Source organism: Eublepharis macularius, chromosome 1 (genome assembly GCF_028583425.1).
Source record: "Eublepharis macularius isolate TG4126 chromosome 1, MPM_Emac_v1.0, whole genome shotgun sequence".
Classification (NCBI taxonomy): Eukaryota; Metazoa; Chordata; class Lepidosauria; order Squamata; family Eublepharidae; genus Eublepharis; species Eublepharis macularius.
Genome location: NC_072790.1, coordinates 193,939,374 through 193,965,873, shown reverse-complemented (window position 1 = coordinate 193,965,873; position 26,500 = coordinate 193,939,374). Strand labels below are relative to the sequence as shown.

The 26,500-nt window shown below is 40.6% G+C and overlaps 1 protein-coding gene across 1 annotated transcript in view; it reads left to right on the top strand.

Moving 5' to 3' along the window:
- The window catches only part of HHAT (hedgehog acyltransferase), a 259,513-nt gene that overhangs the window by 79,069 nt on the left and 153,944 nt on the right, over positions 1–26,500 (top strand). The window contains exons 8-9 of the mRNA XM_054980529.1: positions 519–669; positions 22,120–22,155. Coding sequence (XP_054836504.1) covers positions 519–669; positions 22,120–22,155 — 187 coding nt within the window. The remainder of the gene's footprint in view (positions 1–518; positions 670–22,119; positions 22,156–26,500) is intronic.

Here is a 26,500-nt window from a genome sequence, read left to right as displayed (position 1 = left end):
AAAAGTAGGAAAGAAACCTCAGCATATGTAGGATTCTGAGGCAGTCTCCTATCAAGGCATTTGTTCAGATCACGATCTGCTTAGCTTTCATAACAGAGGTGTGGTAACATGCTTCAAACTCTTCCCTTGGATGAGCCCAAAGCTATCACTTCTATGAATAAACTATATATTTAGGTTACTTGTGAACCATCCCTTCAGTTCGAGTTTGTGTTCGCATCATTGTACCTTTCACTTCCTAATTAATAGGCACAGCTTATAGAAGCACTATTGAATTAGGTTCCATACCTGAGCATACCTGCAACTGGTTCTATCAGAAAAAATAATTATACTTATGTACATGTTATACTATACTATACTATACTATACTATACTATACTATACTATACTATACTATACTATACTATACTATACTATACTATACTAATTTGCATGTTATAGTGATGTTACAGAGGTGAGCTGGAAGGCGTATAAATATGAAAGTATACTGAAATGAATCTTTTTGTTGTGCATTCTTTCAGGTGGCCTAGCATTGGCTCAAGTCCTATTTTTTTATGTGAAATACCTTGTTCTCTTTGGTGTTCCTGCCCTCATCATTCGAATGGATGGACTCAAGCCTCCTGCTTTACCTCGCTGTGTAAGCACTATGTACAGTTTTTCTGGAATGTGGAGGTTAGCTTATTTTATTTTTTATGTTTATTGTGGATTCATTTTCATGAAATAGCACCAAAATGCACAGTGCAGTGGCATTGTGGTTGTATACCATAAGTTACTGCAAAGTCTGCAGATTGACAAGCAACATGGTATTTTCATTCATAAATATAATCTTTTTAAAATGTCCTTCCAGGTAATAATTACTTTCTCCTGCTACAGAGGAGAAATGAAGCCTGCCTTTGGAATGTTCATCAGCTTAATGATTACAGCTGAATCAAAATCACTTAGTTCCACTGATCTGATAGTTATTTTCTTCCCACATCTTCAAGAAATATGATTCATTTTTCATTCTTTTCCCACCTGAAAAAGGTACTTTGTGTAGAAATTCATAAAAGAAGTCATATTTGTTTAGGTAACCCTACAGGGAAGGTGTTAAATATAATACTTTTCATAGGCAATGGGCTTAGTTCAGAAAAAACAGATACTTTAGAGGTCTCCAACTTGCATCAATTTGAGTGACCTGTTATATGAATTTGTCTGGTTGGGTTTACATGCACTGTACAATGATGGAGTTATGGTAGTTGGCCATTGTCTTCTAGGGAATGTGAGTTATGGATAGGATCACAATCTTTTGAGTGCAGTTTAGATATCCTTTTGCTCAGGTGGCTGTTGTCTCCTTTTTATCTGTTACATCTGATTTGCCAGCTGTCCCCCTCCTTGGGGACAGCAAACTTGCCACCATCATTTATGCCATGGTAATCTCCTGGTAACATGTTTTATGGACAGTTGATCTTAAAAATTGTTCAGAAGCTACAGCTGGTGCAAAATGCTGCTTATTAGCATGGTTCAAGTCAGATGCCTTAAAAGTAACCTTTCAAATCTTTTATGGATGGGAATCTGCTCCTTAAACAAGGGTATGACGCCCCTCCACCTCCGTTTACTTAAATAACTTAAGTGGCACTAGAGGTGTTTTTAAAATTCAAAAATAACAAAATATTTTATTTAACATAGAAGGGAAAGGTCAGGTGAAATCAGGGGCTGAAAATTCTGAGGTAATGCAATATAGACTTAAGGTCTAATGTTTCTGACTAATGAGAGTTTCTTAAGCTCTTCACAGTTATTTAAATCTTTATGTTTTTGTTCCAGTGCTTTCCCAGATACTCTAGTACACGTTCTTTGAGTATTCTCCTACTCTTTTTGGTTTCCAGAAGGCTGGTACCCTCTTTCTAGTACCCCAACCCCTTCTCTTGAAACACCACTATTTGTCTTGAGTTTTTAACTGATCGTTAAGGTCTCCAAAGGCAGTTTCTAACCACACCAGACCAGGGATCTTTTCTCTCTTCAGAGCTAACTCCCTGTTTGACTGGGTAGGGAAATTCTCCTCTCAATAGAAGATCTATCCCTTTGCTTTGGCCTGAATGGGAATCTGCACCTATTCCCCAAACTTCCTTGTCAACTTTCCCCCAGTTCTCCATACTGAGTTAAACTGCTCTCTGTCAGGGCTGAATCATGAAACTGTCAGTACTCTGCTCCTCTCAGTTAGGGCTGAAATCAGACTCCCATCTCCCCAGCTTCTCCTATATGAGCTCTGTTTCGGTCAAGGTGAAGTCTACAGAGGAAGCATTATATATTTAATAGCCAAGTGGCCGCTCTGTGCAGATCCATGGGTTGAGACCACTTGGCTACAAACCTGATGCTTCTGCAACTTTGGAGGACTGCCCAGGGTTGCAAAAAATCTGGAAAGTTGTATGAATTACACCGCGCGGGGGGGGGGGGGGTTAAATCCCCCCCAAACGAAAGCATTTTCTGCTCATGCATAGAAAACACACCTTTCCCTCTAATGGCAGCACAGGCTGGGAGGACCTAGCAGAAGCGGCAATGGAGCGAGGACAGGCCCTAAATGCCCACTGGACCAAGACTAGGATAGGGAAGCAAGGAGGAGGTGGCTGGGGATGATAGGAAAAGCCAACTGTCCTCCCATTTCCCTTGTCGCTGGTGCCTCCCTGCTCTGACTTAATGGGCCTGGCAGTGGCAGAGCCAGGGACACACACTGGGCCTGGCACCAGCAGACCCCAGAATCTGGGCCTGGCGCAGGATCTGCCGTTGGCCCCATTGTGGGTCCCTGTCTCTGCTGCTGGGCCCAGTACAGCTCCCTAGCTCACCAAGGTGGCTTGGCATGGGGGAGGGAACCATGGCAGTGAAGCTAAGATCAGTCAGGTGTCAGACTATGGCATTCCAGACACGAGAGTCTGTCTTACTCCCTTCTGCAAGAAGACAAGGTCTTTTGATTTCAAAAGGTTTTATTTTGAAAGACAGCATTCAGGCCCAGACGTCCATATTTCAGGAATAGAGATCCTGGCTGAACAAAGCATTGTTAGGAATGAGGCACAGAACTAAAGTTGTTACATTTCACACTCTCAGAGCCCAGCCTCCCCCCAGAGTTCACATAGCAGGAGAGTTCTCTGTGGGAACACTAGCCAAGGTTGAATCGGCTCGAAGAAAAGATAAGACAGTATCCTCTCCCATGGAATCGGCTCCTCGCAAGCGGTGGGGCCTAGAGGGAAAAGAAGACTAAACAACTACAGAATTTAACATGGCGTTACTCAGGTTGCTTCCTTTCAGGCACTATACAAACAGACCCTGACATCAGGAAGCAGTGAAGGAAATGCTGCTTCCACCTTCGTTGATAGGGTGAACATGGAGGTAACCAGGTGGAGGGGGCATTGCCATTGTGGTGCGAAAGCTGGAATTGGCTGGACTGGGGTGGTGGGAAAAAAGTGCCACCATTGAGGTGGCAAGGCTGGGATCGCCTGGTCTGTGGGGTGGAGGAATCCCCTCCTGCAGTTCTTGCAGGGGCTCCAACTTTTGGTTCTGAATTCTGTCACTTGGTGGTTTTCTCTGAGGTTATGCAGACCAAGGCCAACTCAGTTCTTCCTACTGCTTTTCTGTAACTTTCTCCCTAAACCTTTTGGTTTTAAAAAACATATTAAAAACTTATTTTAATAGGCCTTGGAAAAAACATCTACATCTTGCAATTTGGTTATGTAGACTTTAAAGACGTTTTGGGTATGTGCTAAGATTTAAGTGCAGGATTTACTCTTTCAGGTGATTATAGGGTTCATCGCTTTATTTCTGCTTTTTAATCCACCTTTGAAGGTGGAAAAGAATTATACATTTAAAAATAAATTAAATGTACATTTATTTCCATTATTGTCATTTTCACCCCCAAAACACCATATTGAAGATTACTGTGCTTCCTGCTGCAGGTTTGTGCGTGCAAAAGGGTGAAGGAAGGTTTTTTTTTTTTTTAAAAAAAAAGCTCATTTCTAGCATTGTATGTAGTTTGCTTTTCTGGATCAGGAATCAAGTATGCACCCATCAAAGAGATGTCAGTCACTTCCAGTTTTGAGAGTGTCAGACACGTGTTTGAAAAATTGAAGATCGGATCCTTCTCTCACATACAAATGACTGGGGCTGTGAAATCTGAGGGTGGAGATGGATCTTTATGTGCAGAAGCATGCACGAAGTTTGCAGCTGCATGCGACTAACTGGATGGTGGCCATGGCTGAGACAGATTATCAGTGATTCAATGAAGGGGTAGGATGCAAATTCAGAGACCTGCAGTTCCTCCAGCCTTGCAAATTAAGCTTTAAAAAAATCTAGAAGTTTAATGAGCATATAAATTTGACAAAGTCAACTCAGACAGGAAAAAAAGACTGAGACATAAAATAAAAAGGATTAGTATCAAGAGCATCTGCCTGAGTAAAATAATAAAGAACTAAAATGTTAAATAAAATTATATATAGCAATATACACATTTTTGTATTAGGTGAATGCTACCATCATAAGTGGGTACATGACACTAAGGTGAAGTAGAAAATATAAAAATACAAGTGGGGGGGACCCACAATGACTTACAGGGGGCATCTTAAACTCCTGACCACTGGGCCCAATTTCATGGTGGGGAATCTGCAAAGACTTGCAGGGGACACCTCACTTTCCCCTGTATACTTCTCTCCGCACTATTTGCTGTTTTCTTCCTCCTAACAGGCTCCATATCATTCCTCAGCTTCCTTCTCCTCTTTCTACCCACCAATCAATCTATCTATTATATGCTCCCCTATCTTCATCTATGTTTATTTGCTTCATTTATATCCTGTCTTTCTCCCTTAAGGGACCTAAAGTTTACAGCTTATCCTCCATTTTATTTTCACAACAACACTGTGAGGTAGGCTAGTCTGAGTGTGTGACTCGCCCAAGATCATTGAGCACCAGATCGTAGTCTGAAAATCTAACCACTACACCATACTGGCTTTTGTGGAATAGCTGCTGTTGAACAACAGCAAGCAGCCAGGCCTGAGTGAGTCAGGCAAGTTGTTTGGTATCAAGTAACCCCAAGGTTGCTGCCATGCCTGGCCCTGATGTGTCCTTACTTAAAGGTAAAACAACCCTGTAAAAGGATCTTGCCCCTCCCTGTTGTGGTTGCCTAGCAATGGCCACTGAAGGGGCATATGTTTCTTAAAGCCACAGGTACCACTTCTATTATTTTGAGGTTTTTTAACCCCTTCAGTGTGTTTGTGCATGTGTGCGTGCGTTCATGTGTGTGTGTGATTTTTCTGCAAACCTGGGACTTTGTTCAGGTTTGTATAAAAAAACTGTCTTGTCTGTTCATGGCTGCAGTCTCTGGATTTAATATCCATAGATTTGGCCTTCTTGAGAATTAGAGATGATGATGATGGTGATGATGATGATGGTGATGATGATGATGATGATGATGGAGGAGGAGGAGGAGGAAGAGGAGGAAATAATGTGAATTTTTGGTATGTATGATGAGATTGTGATTTTAGGAATAACTTACAATTTAAAGGATATAATTAAGGATTTACCATTAGTGGGCTTTTGAATAACCCAGTCCAAAGTAAATGTGCAAGTTTGTAGGAAACTTTCAAAGCTTATTCATACGCACATACGCACACAGCTCCTGCTAGACACTGGGAGCCTGTTGCATGATGCAGGCTTCTGTGCAGGTGGATACATTCTCTGGTAGATGGGTGTTGAATTTTGGCTATAGGAAACCGGAAATTATACTTTTTTTTCAATAGGTCCCCTTTGCTAGCATTGAAAAACAATTTATAATTGTTATATTGTACTAGAAGGGCTACCTCCTATGTGTCCAGCCCAGCAGTTTAGATCTTCTTGGAAAAAAACCAAGGTAAGTAAAACCATTAACATGAACAGTGGAATAGTTGGGCTCATTTTAGTGTCAGAGAGTGGGCAAATGTAAATTAAGTTCTCATTTGAAGTGTACTTCTTTTATTATTGCAAATGCGAAGCATTTTGTTGCCAATCTTTCTCTTGGTTTCCCTTTTTTCGTTTTACCTTATTCTTTGAACAAGTTGGATTGCTGCCACCTCCACATGAGCAATGGTCATTCCCATCATGGCACTCCAAGAATTAATGCCTAAAAGCTTGTTACCATGTGCATCATTCATCAACATACATGCACGTGTTAGCACTATGCTTCCATGTGTTGCTGGCATGAGGACAGGTCACTCACTTAGAAGGTGCCCATGGTAACTTCCAGGTATTACTAATTCCGTGTGAAGGTCCACTGCACAGTGAATTATTTTTTGTTGACAATCATAGGGAACTGGCTTTTTCAATACCTATAAAGTAGATGTGTATGCCAGTTATTAATCTATAAATTTTCCACATCACTCTGATATTATACATTAAATTGAAAGCAGCACAAGTATAGATGGTCTGTAACTAGCTCGGCTGGCAGAGTTAGAGCATGAAAAATGCGTTCGGAATGTGGGAGCAGGTATAGAGTCTGAAATGTCTAAAGAAGCACTTAGAGGCACAGAAATTAATATGTTTTCGCCATGACTCAGAGAGCATCCAAATGGATTCTCAGCATTCAAAGGAGACTTATCCCCCTTAGAATAGCAGCCCTGATGCTGTGTCAAACTCTTTTGAAGGTAGAGATAAACATTAATGAGAGAGAGGGACTTCTCCTGGTTGTACATGCATATTACTTTTTATTCTAATAATTCTTCTGATCAGTCTGGTGGCATTGATAGAAAAACTTGCAGAACCTGTTCACTAGAGGCAAAAGTGAGAAAGAATTTACACAACACATGGAGCAATCTTTTTTTCCGAAGGGCTTTCACATCTCTGGAGATGCACACCCCGCACCCAAGTTTTATCATCTTCCTCGAGTCTGAGTTTGAAGAACTGTTTGCCATGTGACAGATATGGTGACATTCTGTGAAACACAAATCTGAAGCACTGTGTGATGCACAGAACGAGTCATGTAGTTCTTTGGACTGTGGCTGTAATTACACATTACTGCTTTCCACTGCCTAGTATTTAGATTTCTTTTTCTGAGAGAAAAATAGGAGCTATTTTCATTGCCATTTTGTCTATTTACATATATTCATAGTGAAAAAAATACTTTGATGAAATATGATCTAGCACAATTGGGATTTGGGTGTTAAAAATCAGATCATGTACAACCGTATTATGAAAGCTAGGCAAGGAGGAGAATCTCCTATGGCTACCAGTGAGTTATGGGTCAATTTCAATTATCTGAGAAATCTTACAGAGCTTGCCCTCTGCTTCCCTTGAGTTATGGCTCCTTCATGCCCTTACAGTTCAAAGAATGAATCATAGATGCCCATGAGATATTTTTTATTTGTTCAGTTTCTTCTATAGGAATATTGCCATCCATGGTGAAAGGCAGAGACAGAATGTTCACATTGAGAATCCAGGTCGGTGTGGTTATTGTGGATGAAGGAGGTCATTCCATAAGGAATTTAAGCAATCATTGCGTCTTTTCTGCATCAGGAGCATTTGGAATCTGCGAAGGAATGATTATTGTACCATGATCATATTATCCTGGGTCACAACCCAGAGAGCCAAGAGTAGAAGACAAAATACCACTGAAGTTAGTGCACAACTTACTGCTGCTGAGTGGCAAAGGAATTGAAAGACAACAGCTGCCACATTGCTCAAAATAGTGAAAGGAGCAGGGACTTCTTGGCCACTTCTCACATTATTTTGGTATAGCAACTATTGCACTGCCTCTTTGTCTGTGCCACTGGGTAACGTGAGAAGCCCATGCTACAGAGGAAGAGTGGATTCTTCCCTACACAAGTGTCACCCCTCTTAGTTTTTTAAAACATTAGCCCTACATAAAATAAAGTCTTATGGCACCTTGAATTGTGAAAACTTGTTGATCTAGCTTTAGCATACACTACTGTGGACTAGACATGTAACGAGTCCTCCTAACTAGACATATATATGGGGCTTTGAAAAAAAATTGCACACAATAGGCTATGAAATGCAGAAGGTAGAGTTTGAGGAGCTGTGGTTCAGTGGTAGGGCATTTGCTTGGCATGCAAAAAGTACCTGGTATTATCCCTGCTATCTCCAGCTAAAAGGATCAGGTGGTAGTGATGTGAAAGACCGCTACCTGAAGAGCCACTGCCAGTCTGAGTAGACAATATTGACCTTGATGAACCAATGGTCTGATTTAGTATAAGGCCATTTCATTTGTATTCGTGTGTGTGTGTGTAGTCTTGAAAACAAAATTGCATGAGCTGTGCCAGTTGGGATATGAGGGCAGGATCAAGGAACATGTCAGTCTGCATTAGGGAAATAAGAGTGCAATCCTAAGCAGAGTAACTCCAATCTAAGACCATTGAAATCAATGTACTTAGACTGGAGTAACTCTGCTTAGATTGCATTCTAAGCTTAATTTAAGTAAGTGAGGAAATACTTTTGTTTTTGCCAGTGTCTTTGGATCTTTTTTCCTCTGCCATCCTCCCGTAGGAGAATGATACAGGAGAAAGGATACAAGATCTCTTCCCCACATTTTTTTCCTGGTCAGCTTTGGAGGTTAACTAGAACAATCTGTCTGCCAGCTCTGCCTCTGCTCCAGACTTGTATTGTGTTCAGATTGAACTTGCTTTTTCTGGAAAAAAGGAGCGGGGGAGGGGGGAACAAACAACAAAATGTACCCCATAATGTGTAGTTTGAGCCTTAGTATCTTTCTTTCTGTTCCTCTCTCCCATCTCATAATATTCACAAGCTTTTACTTAGAGGAACAAAAGTTATGTTCTGTACCAAAACTCCCCCCAATGCATCAGAACATGAGTTATTAATCTTGGTATTGTTATAGTTTTAGAAATTTCTAAAGAAAGCTACTCCAGACTAGTGTTGATTTATGAGATTATCAGGCTTAAGGAAAAGTGTTTTATATAACTGGGAGAAATTATATTATTGTTCTGTCTCTGAACTGTGCATATACCTGAGCCAAAATTAGCTGTTTCAGTTCAGCGTGATACTCAAAATGACACTAAACACTCCAGAAATTCCAGGAGATACAAAAACGTATCTTCTGAAATTTTGGGAGTGTGTTGGGGTGTCAGGGAGGCACAGGAGTGGGGAAGGAAAGAGAGGAAGCTGACCCCAGAAACAGCTGCTAGTTGCTGTCTCTCTTCCCTTTAAAATAAGCATCTACTAAAATGCAAAAAGAATATATATACTTTTGCATTTTAAAATGAACTGAACTAGCCCCAGACTTACAATACTGGCATCATCCCCTTGGGAGGCTTCTCTCCACTATTGGCATTGGAGGCAGCAGAGCCTGCCTCCACAGCCACAAAATTATGGGCGAGTTGCCAGGCTCCTGGTCTCCCCTCAGGCTTTACTTTCATGGTGGCCATTTTCTTCCCTAACACCAGGGGGCGTACAAAACAGAAGCCATTACACAGAACTTTTCTGCATGTTGACTGAACACTCAGGGAGAGTGAGCATGCGTATCTGGTCCTGTCTCCATATGATTACTGAAGTATCGGCACCTCTTTTGGCTTTAAATGTTTTAATATGGAACGTTTTAAATGTTCTTAATGTTGTTATCCGCCCTGAGCCTGCTCGCAGGGAGGGTGGAGTACAAATATGATATAAATAAAAATAAATAAATAATAAATAGGATGCCTAGGTACAGAGGCTGTGTCCGTGCATACACTTCCTCCCCATGATCAGCAACATTCAGAAAGCAATTTTCCCAATCACAGAGGGAGTGTGTGTATGAGTGGATACTGCCTCTACATTTAAGCACAATGCTCATGAGCTAGTGATCGGGCAGTGCATTTAGTCAGTGCTCAGAGGGGACACATGTACTGAGCTACAGAGTTCTGTTTTCACATTAGCTGTAGGAGTATAAGAATGACCCATTCTCTGTCCTTAAAAAGAACTTTCAGATCTCCAAGTGTATTCTTGTATACCTCGAGGGGCCCTTGATCCCAGTTTGAGAAACATTGTTCTAGAGCTAAAGCCCTAATTTTTAAAAAAATAATAATAACAACATTTGATTTATATTAATGGGACAACTTAATGCCCACTCAAGCGGTTTACAAAGTATGCTATTATTATCCCCACAACAATCACCCTGTGAGGTGGGTGGGGCTGAGAGAGCTCCAGAGAGCTGTGACTGACCCAAGGTCACCCAGCTGGCTTCAAGCGGAGGGGTGGGGAATCAAGCCCAGTTCTCCCTAAAGTCCCGCTGCTCTTAACCACAACACCAAATGCTGGCTTGAATCCACAATTTATGAATCATATTCATTGTACTTGTGCAGTATTACAGTTTGAGGAAGATAGAATGATGGTTATAGGAAGGCAGGTGGTAATGGAAAGTGCAGCCAAGTCACAGGCGATTCATGGTGACCCTGTGGGGTTTTCAAGGCTAGAGACATTTAGAGATGGTTTGCCATTGCCTGCCTCTGTGTAGCAACCCTGGATTTCCTTGGAGGTCTCCCAACCAAGTACTAATCAAGGCTGACCCTGCTTAGCTTCTGAGATCTGATGAGAGGAAACCAGACAGAATACGAATCTACTGATGCCACCATTCTATAGTAAAGGGGTATGTTTTATTGCATCATTTACAGGTCATGCACTGATTTAAGATTGTGTAGTTATATTTGGGTAAAGGCAGAAAATATAATGTCTGATCGACAAGTTTTATAACCTGGTCTGCAAAGTTCATACTTTGCTTCTAATTCTGGCTAGCATATTTACTGCAATGTCTTCGTTCCCTGATATCTAGTTAAATAATGATTCCTTCTCATGTCAGGAATTATTCAGCTGCTGAAACTGGAAAGCAATGAGAAGCCAAGACCAAGCTGTGTGTCAGTTGCTGAAAGGCATTACTTGTGACAATTTCTGTCTTTTGTTTCCTGTGGGGTTGTAGGGAGATTCTTCTGTTAGCCAAACTGCTCTAAAAATGGGGAATTAATGTACAGTAGGCTAATATCAGGGATCTTGACCAAATGGATACCAGGGTCAGTAATCCGGACCACCTTCAATAAGTGAGGAGACTAATATTTTGATGAATCACATCTTTTACTTAATGATTTTTCTTATGCAAAATACAGGAATCACACACACATTCATTACAAGACTAGGAAATAAAAGGGGTGGAAAGCATATAGAGACAGTGCATTAGCGGAGTGTCGTTGGGCAATACTCACTTGTCCGTTGAAAAGCAGAGATCTTAGCAGCAAAGGGGGGGGAGTCTAACATAGTGCCTGCACTATGCTAGTTAGGATGGAGGAAATGGTGTGCGCACGGGGGGGGGGGGGTACTACGATTGGAATGGGCTGTGTCCTGTTGATGGTTCTCAGGAAATTTACCAATAGCAATAAATGTGTCAATTTAGCAAGACACTTCATATCCAAAAAGGATCATTTGGGATCTAATGTTTTCTGTTGTGACACCTCGATAGAGGGAAGGAGGGAGGGGAAGGAGAGGGGAGGAAGCGATTGAGTTTATTGATGGTGCTTTGTGTTACCTCTATGCAGAAGAAAAGATACAAATGGGGCGTCATTTGCATTTTACTGCGCTCCGTTGTTTTGATAGTTGGAGGTGATAGCTTCAGTGGGTGATTCCCAGAGTCAGAGATGCCTCGTTTCCTGGTCTTCACTTTGGGTATCTGCACATCAAAGGTGCAACATGTAAACAGTTCGTGCCAGCAGGCCTGGCTGGCTATGGCGTCCACAGGAAAAGTTGTTGTCCTTTTGAAACTGCTCTGGAATCATGGCTTCTCTCTCTCTCTCCCACTGCTAGCCTTGTTTCCTACGGGCACATCAGCAGTGGCTGGCATCTTGGCACGCAAGCCCATCTGAGTGCAGTGTGGCCACTCCAAAGTCTTTGCAGAGAGGGTGGCTTGTGGGCCCTGATCAGGGGGTTGCCCTGCCAGTCTCATGACATTCCCTTCTTCATTTATCATATTGGCCTCAGTACCAAGTTATGCACAGGCCGTATATATATAAATAATAATAATAACATTCGATTTATATACCGCCCTTCAGGACAACTTAATGCCCACTCAGAGCGGTTTACAAAGTGTTATTATTACCCCACAACAATCACCCTGTGAGGTGGGTGGGGCTAAGAGAGCTCAAGAGAACTGTGACTCGCCCAAGGTCACCCAGCTGGCTTTGTGGAGGAGTGGGGAATCAAACCCGGCTCTCCAGATTAGAGTCCCGTGCTCTTAACCACTACACCAAACTGGCTCTGTGTTCAGATTCTGGGAGGGGGCTCCAGGCAACAATTCCCGTCTTCTTTTAAAATATCCAAGCAGCCCAAATGAAGTGACTGTTTTATAATAATTAAGTGCATTAACATCAAGAACACTTTCCCATAGGTATGAGTTTTTCATTAAGGATGTTTGAAATATCGCAGACATTTTTGCCAAACTGTTCAAGGCATCTTTCCTTCAAAAAGGAGATGATTCCTGAAGGGTGTTGCAAAGGGATCCTTGTCAAGCAGTATCATATTTGAAAGACACCCCTGTGGTGCTGATATTTTCTGTTTTTAGCAGCTCAGTCCTTCAATAAAAAGATGGCTGCTTATGAAATCCAAAGTTAAAAGATGCAGACGTTATCTGTTTGAGGAACTGGTTGATCTAGCAACCTTGCAAATAGCATGAATAATCTTCCTTACCTACATAAAACATATCACTGCCCAATATTAATCAGTTCCCCTCAAACACTTTGCCTTTACTCCAGTTGTACAGCTGTAGTCCATTCTTACTTCCAAACCCAGTAACTTATTTTCCTTATATAACAAGATTCCAATTTGGATGCTCTTTAAGCTCTGTGTTGCACAGGAATCACTAATGTGTACACATACACATCCCTGATGATGAGAACTACACTATTTATATCAGTTTATCCCAATTTATTTTATTTAAGTTATTTATAATCTGCCTTTCTCACCAAAACTCAAGGAAAATTGAACATTGTAAACCAATGCAACCCACAGGATGAGACGTGGCGCGCGCCTGTAATCCCAGCCTGAACACGGGAGGCTGAGGCCGGCGGATCGCTTGAGGTCGGGAGTTCGGAACCGCAGTTGTGTAACGTCAGTGGACGTCCTTTGCTGTGTCTGTGAGCCAGAAAGGGTCTTGTGGGGTGGCCCAGCTCGTTCTGCAGAGCACCAGTCATCATCGTAACAGGACCAGGAATGGTAGAAATTAAACAGAGCCATCATCTGAACAAAGTATGAATATTAAACATGACATGTTAAGCAATGCAGAGCATAGTATTACATAAATAGAAATACAATGCATTTTCCTGAGCCATTCTGTTATAAACGGAACTTTATTGCCTTTGCAAAAATGCCCTTCTGTCTGTTCTCATATCCCAATATATCACTGCCTCTGATGGTCTCCAATTCCACCAGTGGAATTTCAGCTAAGATGGACTTTTTTTAAAAGTCTGAAGGAAGTTTGAGGTTGTTGTGATGCATGGAAATCTCTCTGTCCTATTGTTCTGTTACAGATTGGTTAGAACACAGACTTGATAAGAAAACTGTTACATTTAAGACTTATCTAGACTTTCAGCTGTGTAGTTTCATCTGCCTGCTATTTGAACAGTAGGAGGAAGAGTTGCTTCTTCCAAAACAAATAATATCTGGAAGTGAGTTCCTGGCCCTTGTAGAGTGAGTGGCTCATATCCCATTGTCTTCTCGTTTGCCAGAATTTCACTCTAAGCCTGTAACGATTATTTAACCATTAAGGATGAATGATGGAAGCCTTGCAGGAACCATTATGAAAAGAGTTTTTCTAAATCACTGTTAATCTCTGTTCTGTTCAAAACAGATGCGTATTCTGTTATGTTTCCTTCAAGCTTACTTATGCCATATATGCTTTATAGGAAGATGGTTCATCTGGCTCGGTATTATCTATTGTGACTGGGTCTCAGACAGAGAAAGGTCTTTCCTAGCATCTGCTCCCTGAAATTCTTTACCTGGAGATAGCAGAAATATGCTTTACCACTGAACCACAGCTCTTCCCTTTAACCATTGCAGTTTTGATTTGCATCTCACTTTGAAATAATTTTGAGAAACTTTCAGGACCAATAGCACGTTAAAGACCAAGATTTCCAGGGTATGATCTTTTGAGAGTCACAGAATCATCAAGTTTGAAGGGGTCCAGAGGCATCAAATCTAACCCCTTGATTTTTTTATTCAGCGCTCCTTGATAGAAACTGTTATTTCTTGCAAGGCTCTTTGTAGGAATTGGATCTTTTTTGAAAGATCCTTATATACTGCAAGTATATGCTTGGAAAATGAGAATCTCTACTCAAAAATTTTGGGGAGAGAGGTAGGAAAGCAGTCTTTATAATCAGTTTCACCCATATTCTAAAACTTATAATTGGAGCTGACATTGTATACCATCTATACTGCATAACTGTACTGCACTGCATAAACATGCTTCTGACTGCACAGCAATTTAATTTTTTAGGGGGGAAACTGTTATCTTGTATTTATCACTTTGGAATGTAAAAAAGAAGCAAGAATGACCAGCCAATCCTCTTGGCTGCATCTATGGCTCATCAGCTTCATTGAATGCCCCCAAGTTCTAGTTTAGTTTCAACACAACAGGTCCCAAGGAGACACAAGGCAGCTCAGCTGAACTGGTTCACAAAGATCATTTCCTGGGAACATATATATTGGTAGTTTGTATGAATTAAGTGCCATTCAATGAAATTTGGTCTCCTGAATGTAAATATATTGGTGTGAGGCTTATGCTACTTAAGAATGGCTGCTTTCTCTTAAGGTTGTGAGCAAACATGTGTTAACTTTAGCATAACAAGCAATCGTTTTTAAATGAGAGAAGGTATCAAGTACTTATGTAATTAATGTATATATTATATTTAATATGTTTAATATCATATGGATGCCTTTTTATTTAGAATATTTCTATGCCACCTCTTCAGAGTGCTTTTGTCTTCCATAGGAACCAGAACATGTAAATAGCTGTTAAGGAAAGGACGTTTTATATATGTATGATCTACAAATGGAGGCCCAGTTCTCTGCTGTTGTATTTATTGTTTTTGTCCAAATTCAGTTGGTGCAATAGATGCACCTTTATTTAAGGCAGAATCTGGCTGCAGTTATCCATGCTCTAATACATCCAGATTGCATTATTGCAATGTGCTTTATGTGGGGTTGCCATCAAAAAGGGTTTGGAATCTTCACTTAGTGCAAAAAGTTTGAAATGCAAGGCTGCTAACTGCTATGAATTACTGTACTGTTACCCATTTACAAGACCTTTTTGTGATTGTTTTATGTGTTTCTGGGCAGTATTCAAAGTGCAGGTTATGATGACTCCTATTTTGTTGATGTTGTATGCTGGTCATTGATTTTGGTTGCATAAAGGTTGTTGTGGATTTTCCAGGCTGTATAGCCGTAGTCTTGGCATTGTAGTTCCTGACGTTTCGCCAGCAGCTGTGACTGGCATCTTCAGAAATCAGAAGAGCAATTAAACCAAGGATAAATCAAACAACCAAGGAAAAACAGTCTCCCACAGGAAAAGTGTTTTTGCCATATATCAAAGGAATCACTGATCAGATGGGAAAGCTTATGAAAAAGCACAACCTTCAAGCAGTATTCAGACCCACCAGAAAAATTCAACAGATGTTACGATCAGCAAAAGACAGGAGAGACCCCCTCACCTCTGCAGGAGTATACCACATACCCTGCAGCTGTGCACAAGTTTACATCGGGACCACACAGCGTAGCATCCAGACAAGAATAAAAGAACATGAAAGACACTGCAGACTTGGCCATCTGGAAAAGTCAGCAGTGGCTGAACATAGCCTAACTCAAGCAGGACACAGTATCCTATTCCAGGACACTAAATTACTTGACAACACTTCCAACTACGTCGTCAGATTGCACAGGGAGGCCATTGAAATTCATAAGCATAAGCACAATTTCAATAGGAAAGAAGAGACCTTAAGAATGAATAGAGCATGGTTTCCAGTCCTGAAAAACACCAGGCTAACAAAATACTCTATACCCGACAATAGCCCTGCAGAGAAGATTAGCACATCAAGCACCAATCCATATGCAAAAGAACCTCCTCAGGATACAGTGAAGCCTCCCTCCATTAGCATTCCACACCCTGGGAAACTCTTACAGGATGACTCAGCCCAACCCTACCTTCCTGAGTAGATATAAATTACCTGCCAACTTCTTTTACACACTGTGACACTGAGAGATCTCTGTCTTTTGGTGCTACACCTCTGAAGATGCCAGTCACAGCTGCTGGCGAAACGTCAGGAACTACAATGCCAAGACCACGGCTATACAGCCCGGAAAATCCACAACAACCATCGTTCTCCGGCCATGAAAGCCTTTGACAATACATTGGTTGCATAATGTTTGTCTTCATGTTTTAATTTTGATTCCATGTGGATCTTATCTGGACAGCCGTTGTGCAAGACTTTCGTGTAGGATGGAACAAGATTAAAACAAAAAAATTATTTGTGAGATTTGAATATATAACCCCCTCCTGCAGCCTGGAATGACAGTGACTAGGCTTAGTTTGCATTAAGACTAAAGATGTGAAGGCTGGTGTTTGTGTGTGTGTGTGTCTCTGTGTGTGTGTGTGTGCGCGTGCAAAATTAGCCTTGATTTTGAAACTTTAGGTGGTGATATTTTTATTTTTAAATGTGACTAGTTTTGTACGTAAATAACATACTATAATTTTTATGTTGATAATTCACTACTGCATATCAAAATATGCCATTAGTTTTATTGTGGGTGTGTCAAATCAATGGGCTTAGGCTAGAGTAACTCTGCTTAGGATTTCACTGTAAGGCGTTTATAACTTTTAAGTTCCAGAAATAAGTCAAATATTGCAATTTTATATGCTAAGCAAGTTATAAAGGATGCATTTTATGTTGTTAAAGAAGTACCATTAGTTTAGGTTTGATAGCACAATAAGTTTTCCCCTAAATTTCCATTTTTTCCAGGGAGAAAAAGTGGGTAAATTGGTTTTTTATTGTGCCTTGAAAATTTCTAGATATTTTACATCTGTAGCTAAGACTCATCTTGTATGACTGATAGACACATGCGGATGAACACATGGAGCTCTCAATACTGAACTAGACCATTGGTCTGTCAAGGTCAGTATTGTCAACCCTGAGTATCAGCTACTTTCCAGGGCCTCAGATGGAAGTCTTTTCACATTGTCAACTACGTAATCCTTTTAACTTGAGATGCTGGGGATTGAACCTGTGGCCTTCTGCATACAAGGTAGATCTTCTGCAATGGAGTCACAACCCTGCCTTGTATCTACAGCCTTACCTTCTGTTTGGGTCTCAGATGCTGAAGTGAGTTCAGGGAACCTTAGGACTGCCTGTAGCGCCCTGATGTAAAGAATTTTGCTCAAGTCAGACATCATGCCAAACCTCAGTTTGACTACCAGATAAACAACAAACAATAATAAAGAACTGCTTATGTAGTTTTGTTTTCAGTCTACTTAGTGCTTCCATTTCTAAAGAGCAGTGGCCTCCAGAGGCAGAATATTGATCATATATGTCACTTCAGATATGCCAAACCATAGTTGATACCAATCATTTTTTGCAAACCTGTTTCAAACCATGATTTCTACATTTTCTTACATATGATTTGTCACAGTGTCTGAACTCATCCAGAGAGAGTAAACAGTGGAATCAGTGTTGAAAGTCACTGTGAATTGCAAGTATCTCTTTTTCTCAAGATCTAAACTATGTGGTTAATGGACTAAACTAATGAGAAATCCCTACAGGACTTACTGGTCACATAATTTTATTCAGTGTTGCCATTACTTACAAAAGTTTCTCTCTAGTAAGATTTCTTTTTTCTTCCCTCTGCAATTAGAATGCTGCATTAGCAGCGCAGTCTTTTATTTTTCAACCCAAGTTTCTCTAGAGAACATTTTTTAGAGAGAAAGTAAGCCTCAGCAAGGAATTTGATGTGATGAACTAGTTTTTTTAAAAAAATCAGGCAAGGACCTAGCCTATACTAAACATAATATAGTCATACCTTTTATTCAACGAGATGCAGAAAACACAATCAAACAAGGGTTACCATATGGTGATAAAGGAATTCTGCCAATGAAACAGAAGTGATGAAAAAATAACCTCAGGCCTCTGCAACACAACAAGGGCTGACTCATCATTTCTTCAGCCTATAATGTAAATGGAAACTAATCACAGTTTTGCACATGTTTGGCTTTCAGATGTGTACATTATTGCTATCTCAGGGAAAGGAAAAAAGCATTGTGTCTTTTTTATTTGCAATTTGGCAGTGTGGCTTTTTCATCAAATGTGTTATTGCTACCATTTGAGCTTTAGCCTTTTGCATGACTGCATTCCAGCCTTTCCTAGGCTTTGTGTATATGAAGATTTGTATTTGTTTGTGTGTTGAATACCAATGTGGAGGCAGATGCTTTGGATTTCAAAGCAGAAGTGACAGGTCTTTGTAATAACTTCTAACATGTATTCTGAAGGTAGGACCATCTTCTAGGACAAAGATCTTAGAACATTTGCGTGCACACAAGTTTTTCTGCAGGTGCAGTGCATTTGCACTGATATATTTAATTATTGTGTAGAAGATGGGTATGCCAGCTCTCCAGAGATCTGCCCGAGGCAGCTCAAGAAGGAAAAAACAGTACTATAAAAAAATAAAAACAACAATGTAAGAATTACCAAAATAAAACAAGCTAGAAAAAGAAGGGGCATAAAAAGAGCTTAAGAAAACATCCAGCATCCTATCTTAACATCCTTAAGCTAGAAGGAGCAGGGCTGCCAAGAGTAGGGGTGACTGGGGGTACAAAATTCCAAGTCTTTGGATGGCCTTTGAAGCTGGAATCATGAAAATGCATTTCAGTTGATTTTATTGTTAGTGCAGTTCTGTACTGCAGCCACTAGAGGTGCAGAGAAGGCAGACTAGAGTAAGCAGCAGGTCTGACTTCTTGGTACTGTTTGCCCCACTTTTTAGCAGCATTTTTTTTGAGAATGCTCTTTTAGAATTGCTGCAAACTACAATGAAGCTGAAACAAACAATAACCAAACCAGCATGCCTTCATTCCTCTCTCCCCCCACCTCTGTTTGCTCCCCCCCCCCCCCGATTCCCATTTTCCACCCCTACCTGGCTGGGAGGTTAAAACTTAATTCTAGAACAGAAAACCTCTGTTCATCTTACGAACACAGAGGGAAAATGCTTTTCCTTGGTTTTGTTCTGCAGTGCGCTGTTTTAAAAAGGTTTATGAGGCTTGTGCTGTTTTGGGAAGTTCTCTTCTCTTGGCTTGTTTTAGAATGTTTAACTGCTTTGCATTTTGGTTTTGAAAGAGTTTGTGCTTTGCAGGGGAGGGGATTTTCCAAGTTGTTATCTTTTTCCATTCTTCTGGTTCTGAATTTACAGTTGTTCTGTAGTTTTATAGATCTTTCTGTGTTTTGGGGAAGTGGTTTCATGGAGTTTTTGCGTGCTCTTCTTGTTTTTTTTTTTTAATTTTAATTGCTGCAGAAAGTTCTGAAGGAAATTTCTGATTAGGTTTTAATAACAGTTAACGTATTTTTTTTTAAAAAAAACCTAAATTTTCAATTTAGGATTCGGTGTTGTCAGAAAAATAAGTAGGCTTTGGTTAGGCTTCAAAAAAAAAGCCAGGTGCTTTGTTTTGTTTTTGTACATTAATTGGCACCGAGGGTTTATTTCTAAAACAATTATTAGAATGACCTTGACCTCAAAACTATTGAAGCCAGGTAGTTTTTTTAAAAAATAGAGTTTAGGCTGATGTTTTAGTCTTCCAAAAAAATTGAAGTCCAGTTTTCAGAAAGACTAAGATTAGCTTAATCTGGGTGGGAGTGGGGGTAATTAGGTTTCACTTGTAAATTTGGGGGAGGGGAACCCTACATTAAAAAACAAGAATTCTATACTTGCATCACAGGTGGTGTTTACAAAAAAAAATTAATCAGTTTTTAGACTAGAATGTAAGAAGCAGTTTTTTAAAGAAAAAAATTCTATTGAAGCAAGCCTAAGCGTTGTGTTGTGTGCGTTTGAAAAGCAAGGCAAGTGCAGGTTAGTGCTCAGGAGAACAGGTTCAAAAGCAGGTTAGTTAGTGCTCAGAGGCTCACAGTGCAGTGTAGCCTAGCTTAGCAGCTAGCTTACTTTGATGAAGTAGTCCAGGGGGACAGAATGGGAGATAGAAAGGGAATAAAGTGGGGCCCTGGGGGAAAGGCTAAGCAGAAGAGTAGTAGGGTGGAGGGGATGGCTGGGCCTTCCCCTCCACCTGTGTGGAGGGCTGCCCTATAGCATTCTCCCACCACGCCTTCTCTGGCTCGGGTGATGCAATGAAGAGGCCCTCAAGGCCCTCTTTATAGCGGCTGTGGTTGGAATGCCGCTAGCGGAGGTGCCTAACATAGGTGCTGGCACTGCACAAGGGTCTGCTGCTCAGTCTTCCCCTCCTCTGGCTGGTGTGACTCAGGTTCTTCCTCCTTTGGCTAGTATGACTCAGCAGCAGTTGCAGCAGCAGTGGGAGGAAGAGCCTGAGCTGTCTTTTGGGTTGAACCTGGGGTAGTGAATTTACTTTGGAGACCTTAAGCTTGCTGGAGGAACTAGAGGAGAGAGTGGATGCCCAATCTCCAGTTCCTCCAGAGTCCAGCAGGCCTTCCAAAGAAGGAGGAGAGGTGGAAGATGGCACAAAAGCTGCTGCCATCTTCTCTCTGGGCCATTGCCTTCTGCCTCCTGACACAGTATTCACCCTGAGCCCCTCACAGGAGGCAGCTCTGGCAGTACCCACAGCTGCTAGTGAGTATAGATCCCCGTTCTTCCACAGTCTAGAAGCACATCACACAGGGCACTTCAGGCAGGGCACTTTGCACAGGGCACAGCACCTGTTAGTACCATTCAGTGCAGAAAATAAATAAATAAATATGGTGCTGAAAATGTTATTCTTGTCACTTTAATAAATAAAAAAAATCTAGAAATGTCATTGGAACAAGAGATGTTAGTAAATCATGCAAGTATAGGAAGTGAAAAGCAGAATCCACAGAAGCACCTAAAATGAAGCCTCCTGGCTAGCTATGTTGGCTTGGATTCTTTGGTTTGACATTGATTCTATTTGGGGTTGTAAGTTAGTCCTACATTCTGCTTTGCTTCTGTGACTTGATACTGGTTCTGTTGGGACACTGTTGTAACAGTGTCCCTCGCTTAACTTGTCATGGCTTGGATTCTTTGGTTTGACATTGTTTGTGTTGAGCTTGTTGGTCCTGCTTGTATCTGGAGGCTTTTGGTCAGTGGTTGCTCTTGTGTGTTTGACTATTTTCTTCTCTTCCCTCAAGAAAGTATAGAAAATTTTCCCTAGACGAAACAATGGAGACAAGTAAGATGACTGGGGGCAGTTTATTCAGGGGCCTGTAGAATTGGACCCCTTGATCCAGTTCTCTTGAAACTTGGGAGGTCTTTAGTGGATAGGCAGAACTAGGTTCCCTGCACTTTTGGTGTCATTTGCTTGGGGATAAACACTCCAGCCTCCTGAAAAATCCTTCCATAAAGAATAAAGGTAAAGATTCTGGTGGAAGCTGGGTTGAGGTAGCTAGCTCAAGGTTGACTCAGCCTTCCATCCTTCCGAGGTTGGTAAAATGGGTACCCAGTTTCCTGTGGGTAAAGTGTATATGACTGGGGAAGGCAATGGCAAACCACCCCGTAAAAGTCTGCTAAGAAAACATTGTGATGCAACATCCCCCATGGGTCAGTAATGACTTGGTGCTTGCACACCCAGGTGCACATGTATGTATTTCAGCTTGAATTCTCTTGTTCTGAGCAAGGGTGTCCAGAAGCAACCAAAGTACTGTGTGATGTATTGTCAAAGGCTTTCACAGCCCGGAAAATCCACAACAACCAAAGTACCATGTGCTTATACCAATAGCCAAATGTTAATAAAAATGGGAAGTATAGGCTTCCCATCTCATCTGTCTGAATGTACAACTTTACTGCTTTCGTTGTTTCCTTATGCTATTCATCAGAATAAGTTTTTTGCTAGCTAATAACCTTAAAAGCATTTTATTATGTTTTCTAGTCTCGAATGCATACGTCTTAAGATATATTTTCTGTTTGTTTTTTTTGCAGAAGTTTTGATGTTGGACTACATAGATTTCTTATCAGGTAAGTCAATGCTTTATTATTTACCATTGGATTTTGTGGAACTCTTGGATAGTTTCAGATGGATTTCAGGTTCATTTTGGCATTCTTTCCCTAACTCACAGTGCCATTCTAAGCAGCGTTACATCATTCTGTGTTTATTGAAGCCAAAGGTTGGACAAACAAGGAGTTCAGTAGCTTAGTTCCAGTGGATAACATGGATTGGTATGGGAAAATATTACAGTTTTATTGCTGTACCTCAGACGGCTTGTTTTATAATTATAAACATGGGAATGTTGGCTGAGGTATAGGTGTCCTCTTTTGGATATATCACAAAACATCTGGAATGTGTGTGCATTCCTGATTTTGCAAAGTCTTTATAAAATGGAACCCACATATAACTCACAGTGCAAATCTGTCGATAGCAAGTTCCATGTTATTCACTGGGCCTTATTGTAATGTATATGTACGTAGCATTAAAACATTGGCTACACTGGACAGCAAATTAAATTTTAAAGTCTCTAATCTGACTGTCGCAGCAATATTTATTTATTTAATGCTCCCAAGAAGTACTTACTGCTGAGAACTGGAGACAAAAAAGATAATTTCAGTAGGAGAAAGGTTACAATGTAAAAAAGCTATTGTTCTCTAAACATAATGTTAATTTTAAAGAAAGAAGGGAAAAATAACAAATTATATCAATAACAAGTATATCAAAAATATGCAAGCGCTATCACATTTGGAATAAATAACAACAACAACATCTGATTTATATACCGCCCTTCAGGACAACTTAATGCCCACTCAGAGCAGTTTATAAACTATGTCATTATTATCCCTATAACAAAACACCTTGTGAGGTGTTTTGATAAAGGAAAACGTTAGTAATAGGATTTTGGAATGATTTTTTTTAATTTTAATTTTGGGAACTATAGATGTACTTCCTGCACAGTTTCCTCAGTAGAATCGCCACCACTACCCTCAGGCCATTTAGCAATTCGGTCCCCTGAGCTCATATGCTCCCGTTTTTTGTAACTGCACTGCAGAAAACAGTTACACAGTAGCGTAGTAGGGCATGTTGTAGCAGGAATCAAGTCGTGGCTTTTCAAACTAATTAACTTTGTTATAGAACAGGCACAAACTCTAATGCAAGTACAAGGATACAGTGAAGCATGCAGTCTAAGAAAATAAAAGGAAACAGAAAAGGTTGCTAGTGAAAAGAATCTTACATGTTCCATGGCTTCTGCCTCCAGCTGAACTAGAAGAGTGAGTGTGCAGCTCCTGGTGTGGGACACATCCACCAGGTTTTACATCCCATGCAACACACACTCAACACACACAGGGACAGAGTTTCTTCAGGTATTCACCCACCTGAACCCCAAGGTAGATTAACCAATCAGAGGTTATGGTTCTAGACCTTCAGAGCCCACCATTGGTCCAATAGAAAGGCATTAACAAATCAAAGAGATGGTGATGTTTTCACACTTGTTTGTAAAAAGAAGCCATCTGGAGATGCAGGCTGGTTGCCACTCTTGGTAGGAACAGAGGAACTCCCTTTGAGTTCTTCATCACCATATTAGTCAAACGCTGTCTTTCCCGGATGCTCTTGCCTTTATCCATGACAATAAAATATTTAAAAGCATGAAGTGTTCAAATTTAAATAAAAAGTCAATTAATTAAAATAGTAATTAAAAAGAAAATGGCAGGTATTTGACAGAAGTATATCTCAGCCTATTACTATGCTGTTTTTGGAAGCGATCGTGCAGTTTGATCACTGTTGAGGGCATATATTTCCTTTCTGCTAATGGGAAGTTATAAACCTTAGATAGATAACTGTCTTGCGGTCTTTGCTGCTTTGTGTGTTATTATGACCAGACATGCATGAGAATGAGATTTGTGGAAATATATCTAGAAAGAGAGCCTACTTTATTCGTTTCCTGTGTTGTGAAACCAGTTTGTGAAGTCAGCACAACTGCTCTTTTAGAGATTCATAAGCATGTATACCTGAAAGAAATTGGCAAGAACTAGAAATTAGTTCATGGAATTATGTGAAATGGGCCAAATCCACACCTTCCGCTTTTCATACGCAATAATTGCGCTGGATTCTATCCCGCACTGTCCCAGTCTGTGTTCACATCCCGTCTCTTACTGCGGCAGCATTGCGCTGTACGTTGTCCACATCCCTTGGAGAATCACACATTAGGGGGTGTTGTTTAGATCCGCTGTAGCCAATGACGACATCACGTTTTTTAAAATTTTATACTAGATTTCCGCTATAGCAATTTTTTGCTAAATTGCTATGGCAAGGTCACATACCCCTTTCAGTGATAAACCACACCATGAAGCATCGCACACTCAGGCCAAGAGAAGCAGTGTTTTCTGATAGTCATAGAGCTCCAGGAGAGAACAATGGGTCACTGGGAAAGATTGCGGGAGGTTGATGCTGGCCACTTAGCACAGACTACTTATTTAACGCAAAAATGTTATTGTAGAATAGCGGATTTTCACTATAATGGTAATTTCAACATTTCTTTAAAAAGATAAAGGAGAGTCAACTTTGGCAGCCACAGATATTACCCAAGCAGTCCTTTGGCAGTAAAACATGACACAAATGAAAATGACGCCCCCCCCCCCCCCCAATGTCTCCACAGGCATTTTTGAATGCCCCACTTCAGGATGATATTGATGGACGGGATTGTGCAATAGCCCACTTTTTTTTAAAAAAGGAGGGGGGGGGCGGGCATGCTGCGGACAGAGTTAGAAACCATAATAATTGCACAGCAAAGAGGGATGATATTCCGGAAAAGCTATAAACAAGGAAGTGGTGGTGGTTTGTGAACTGCTTCTATTTGTTCACATTCATGGTTAGGACTGTGCAAGAGAAGCATTAGAAAGTGCACCAAACTCATCTGAGGCACAATGCAACAGATGCGAAAGAATGGTGGGATTGAGGTAAGAGTATGTGAACAGTCCTCTGAGAAGCACATCAATGGCGGGGGGAAAGCGGCAAACTTGAGACGTGTGGATTCGGCCATGGTTTACTCATTAATTCAGAATTATGCCACCTTGGAATACTGTAGATTGAGAGTCTTCAATCATGTTGAGCCTATTATCATTTTAGGAATTTTGAGAACAAATAATAACATTCAATTTATAATAATAACGTTGGATTTATATATTGCCCTTCAGGACAACTTAATGCCCACTCAGAGTGGGTTACAAAGTTTGTCATTATTATCTGCACAACAAAACACCCTGTGAGGTGGGTGGGGCTGAGAGAACTCCAGAGAACTGTGACTAGCCCAAGGTCACCCAGCTGGCTTCAAGTGGAGGAGTGGGGAATCAAACCCGGCTCTCCAGATTAGAGTCCCGTGCTCTTAACCACTACACCAAACTGGAACCACCACAGATTGGCTGCTATGGGATTGCTGGGGCCAGTTACAAAATGTTGGGAGTTTGCAGTGCAAACTTTTTCCTGTGATGGAAACAGCAGTTTCTGCTGACTTCCTAGGGGTTTTGCTATTGGCTGTATTTACATGACAATTATCCTTTTCAGGGGTTGCTGGGGTTCAGGGGTTCAGGAGGTACCAACTCATATACTTTATTGATTTATTTAAAATCATATACTCTGTCTCTCAGACTTCCAAAATAAAATATCAGTAACAAAGATCTCAATAATGAAATAGAGAGCCAGCTTCTAAATAAATTAGCAATAATAAATAATTATCAATAAATTATCAGATTTAAATTATCAAAGACAAACTTTCAACAATAATTTTAAAAAACAGCAGTTCTACATAAAATACATTTTATACATAAAATAAAAAGCAATGGGGGGAGTGGACATCCTTGAACTAATACCTGTTGCTAAATTAAATTCTTCCATAATGTATCTATTAATATTCACTCTAGCCTGAAATTATTATAGTCTTGTTTAAAGTCTTTTGTATAAATCATAAACGAAAATAATTTAAAATCTGTTATAGAATTCTGTCAAAAGCCTTTTCCACATCCTTTAAAAACTCATGCAAAATATTTTATCATGATAAAATATTTATCATATGATACCTGACTTTCCATTTGCAAATGGATTATCATGTGAGAACAAGACAAACCATCTGGGGTAGAGAAAGTGCTCTCATAATACTTGAACTCAGGGCACCCAATGAAGTTGATGGCAGTAGATTTAGGACAGTCCAAAGGAAATACTTCCTTACTCAACAAATAATTAAATTGTGGAACTCATTGCCAGTGGATGTAGTGATGGCCACATACATGGATGGCTTTAAAAGCATGTTTGCTATGGTGATTAAAGAGAACCTCCATAGGCAAGCAAACCTTTGAATACCAGTGCTGGGGGCACCCTTAG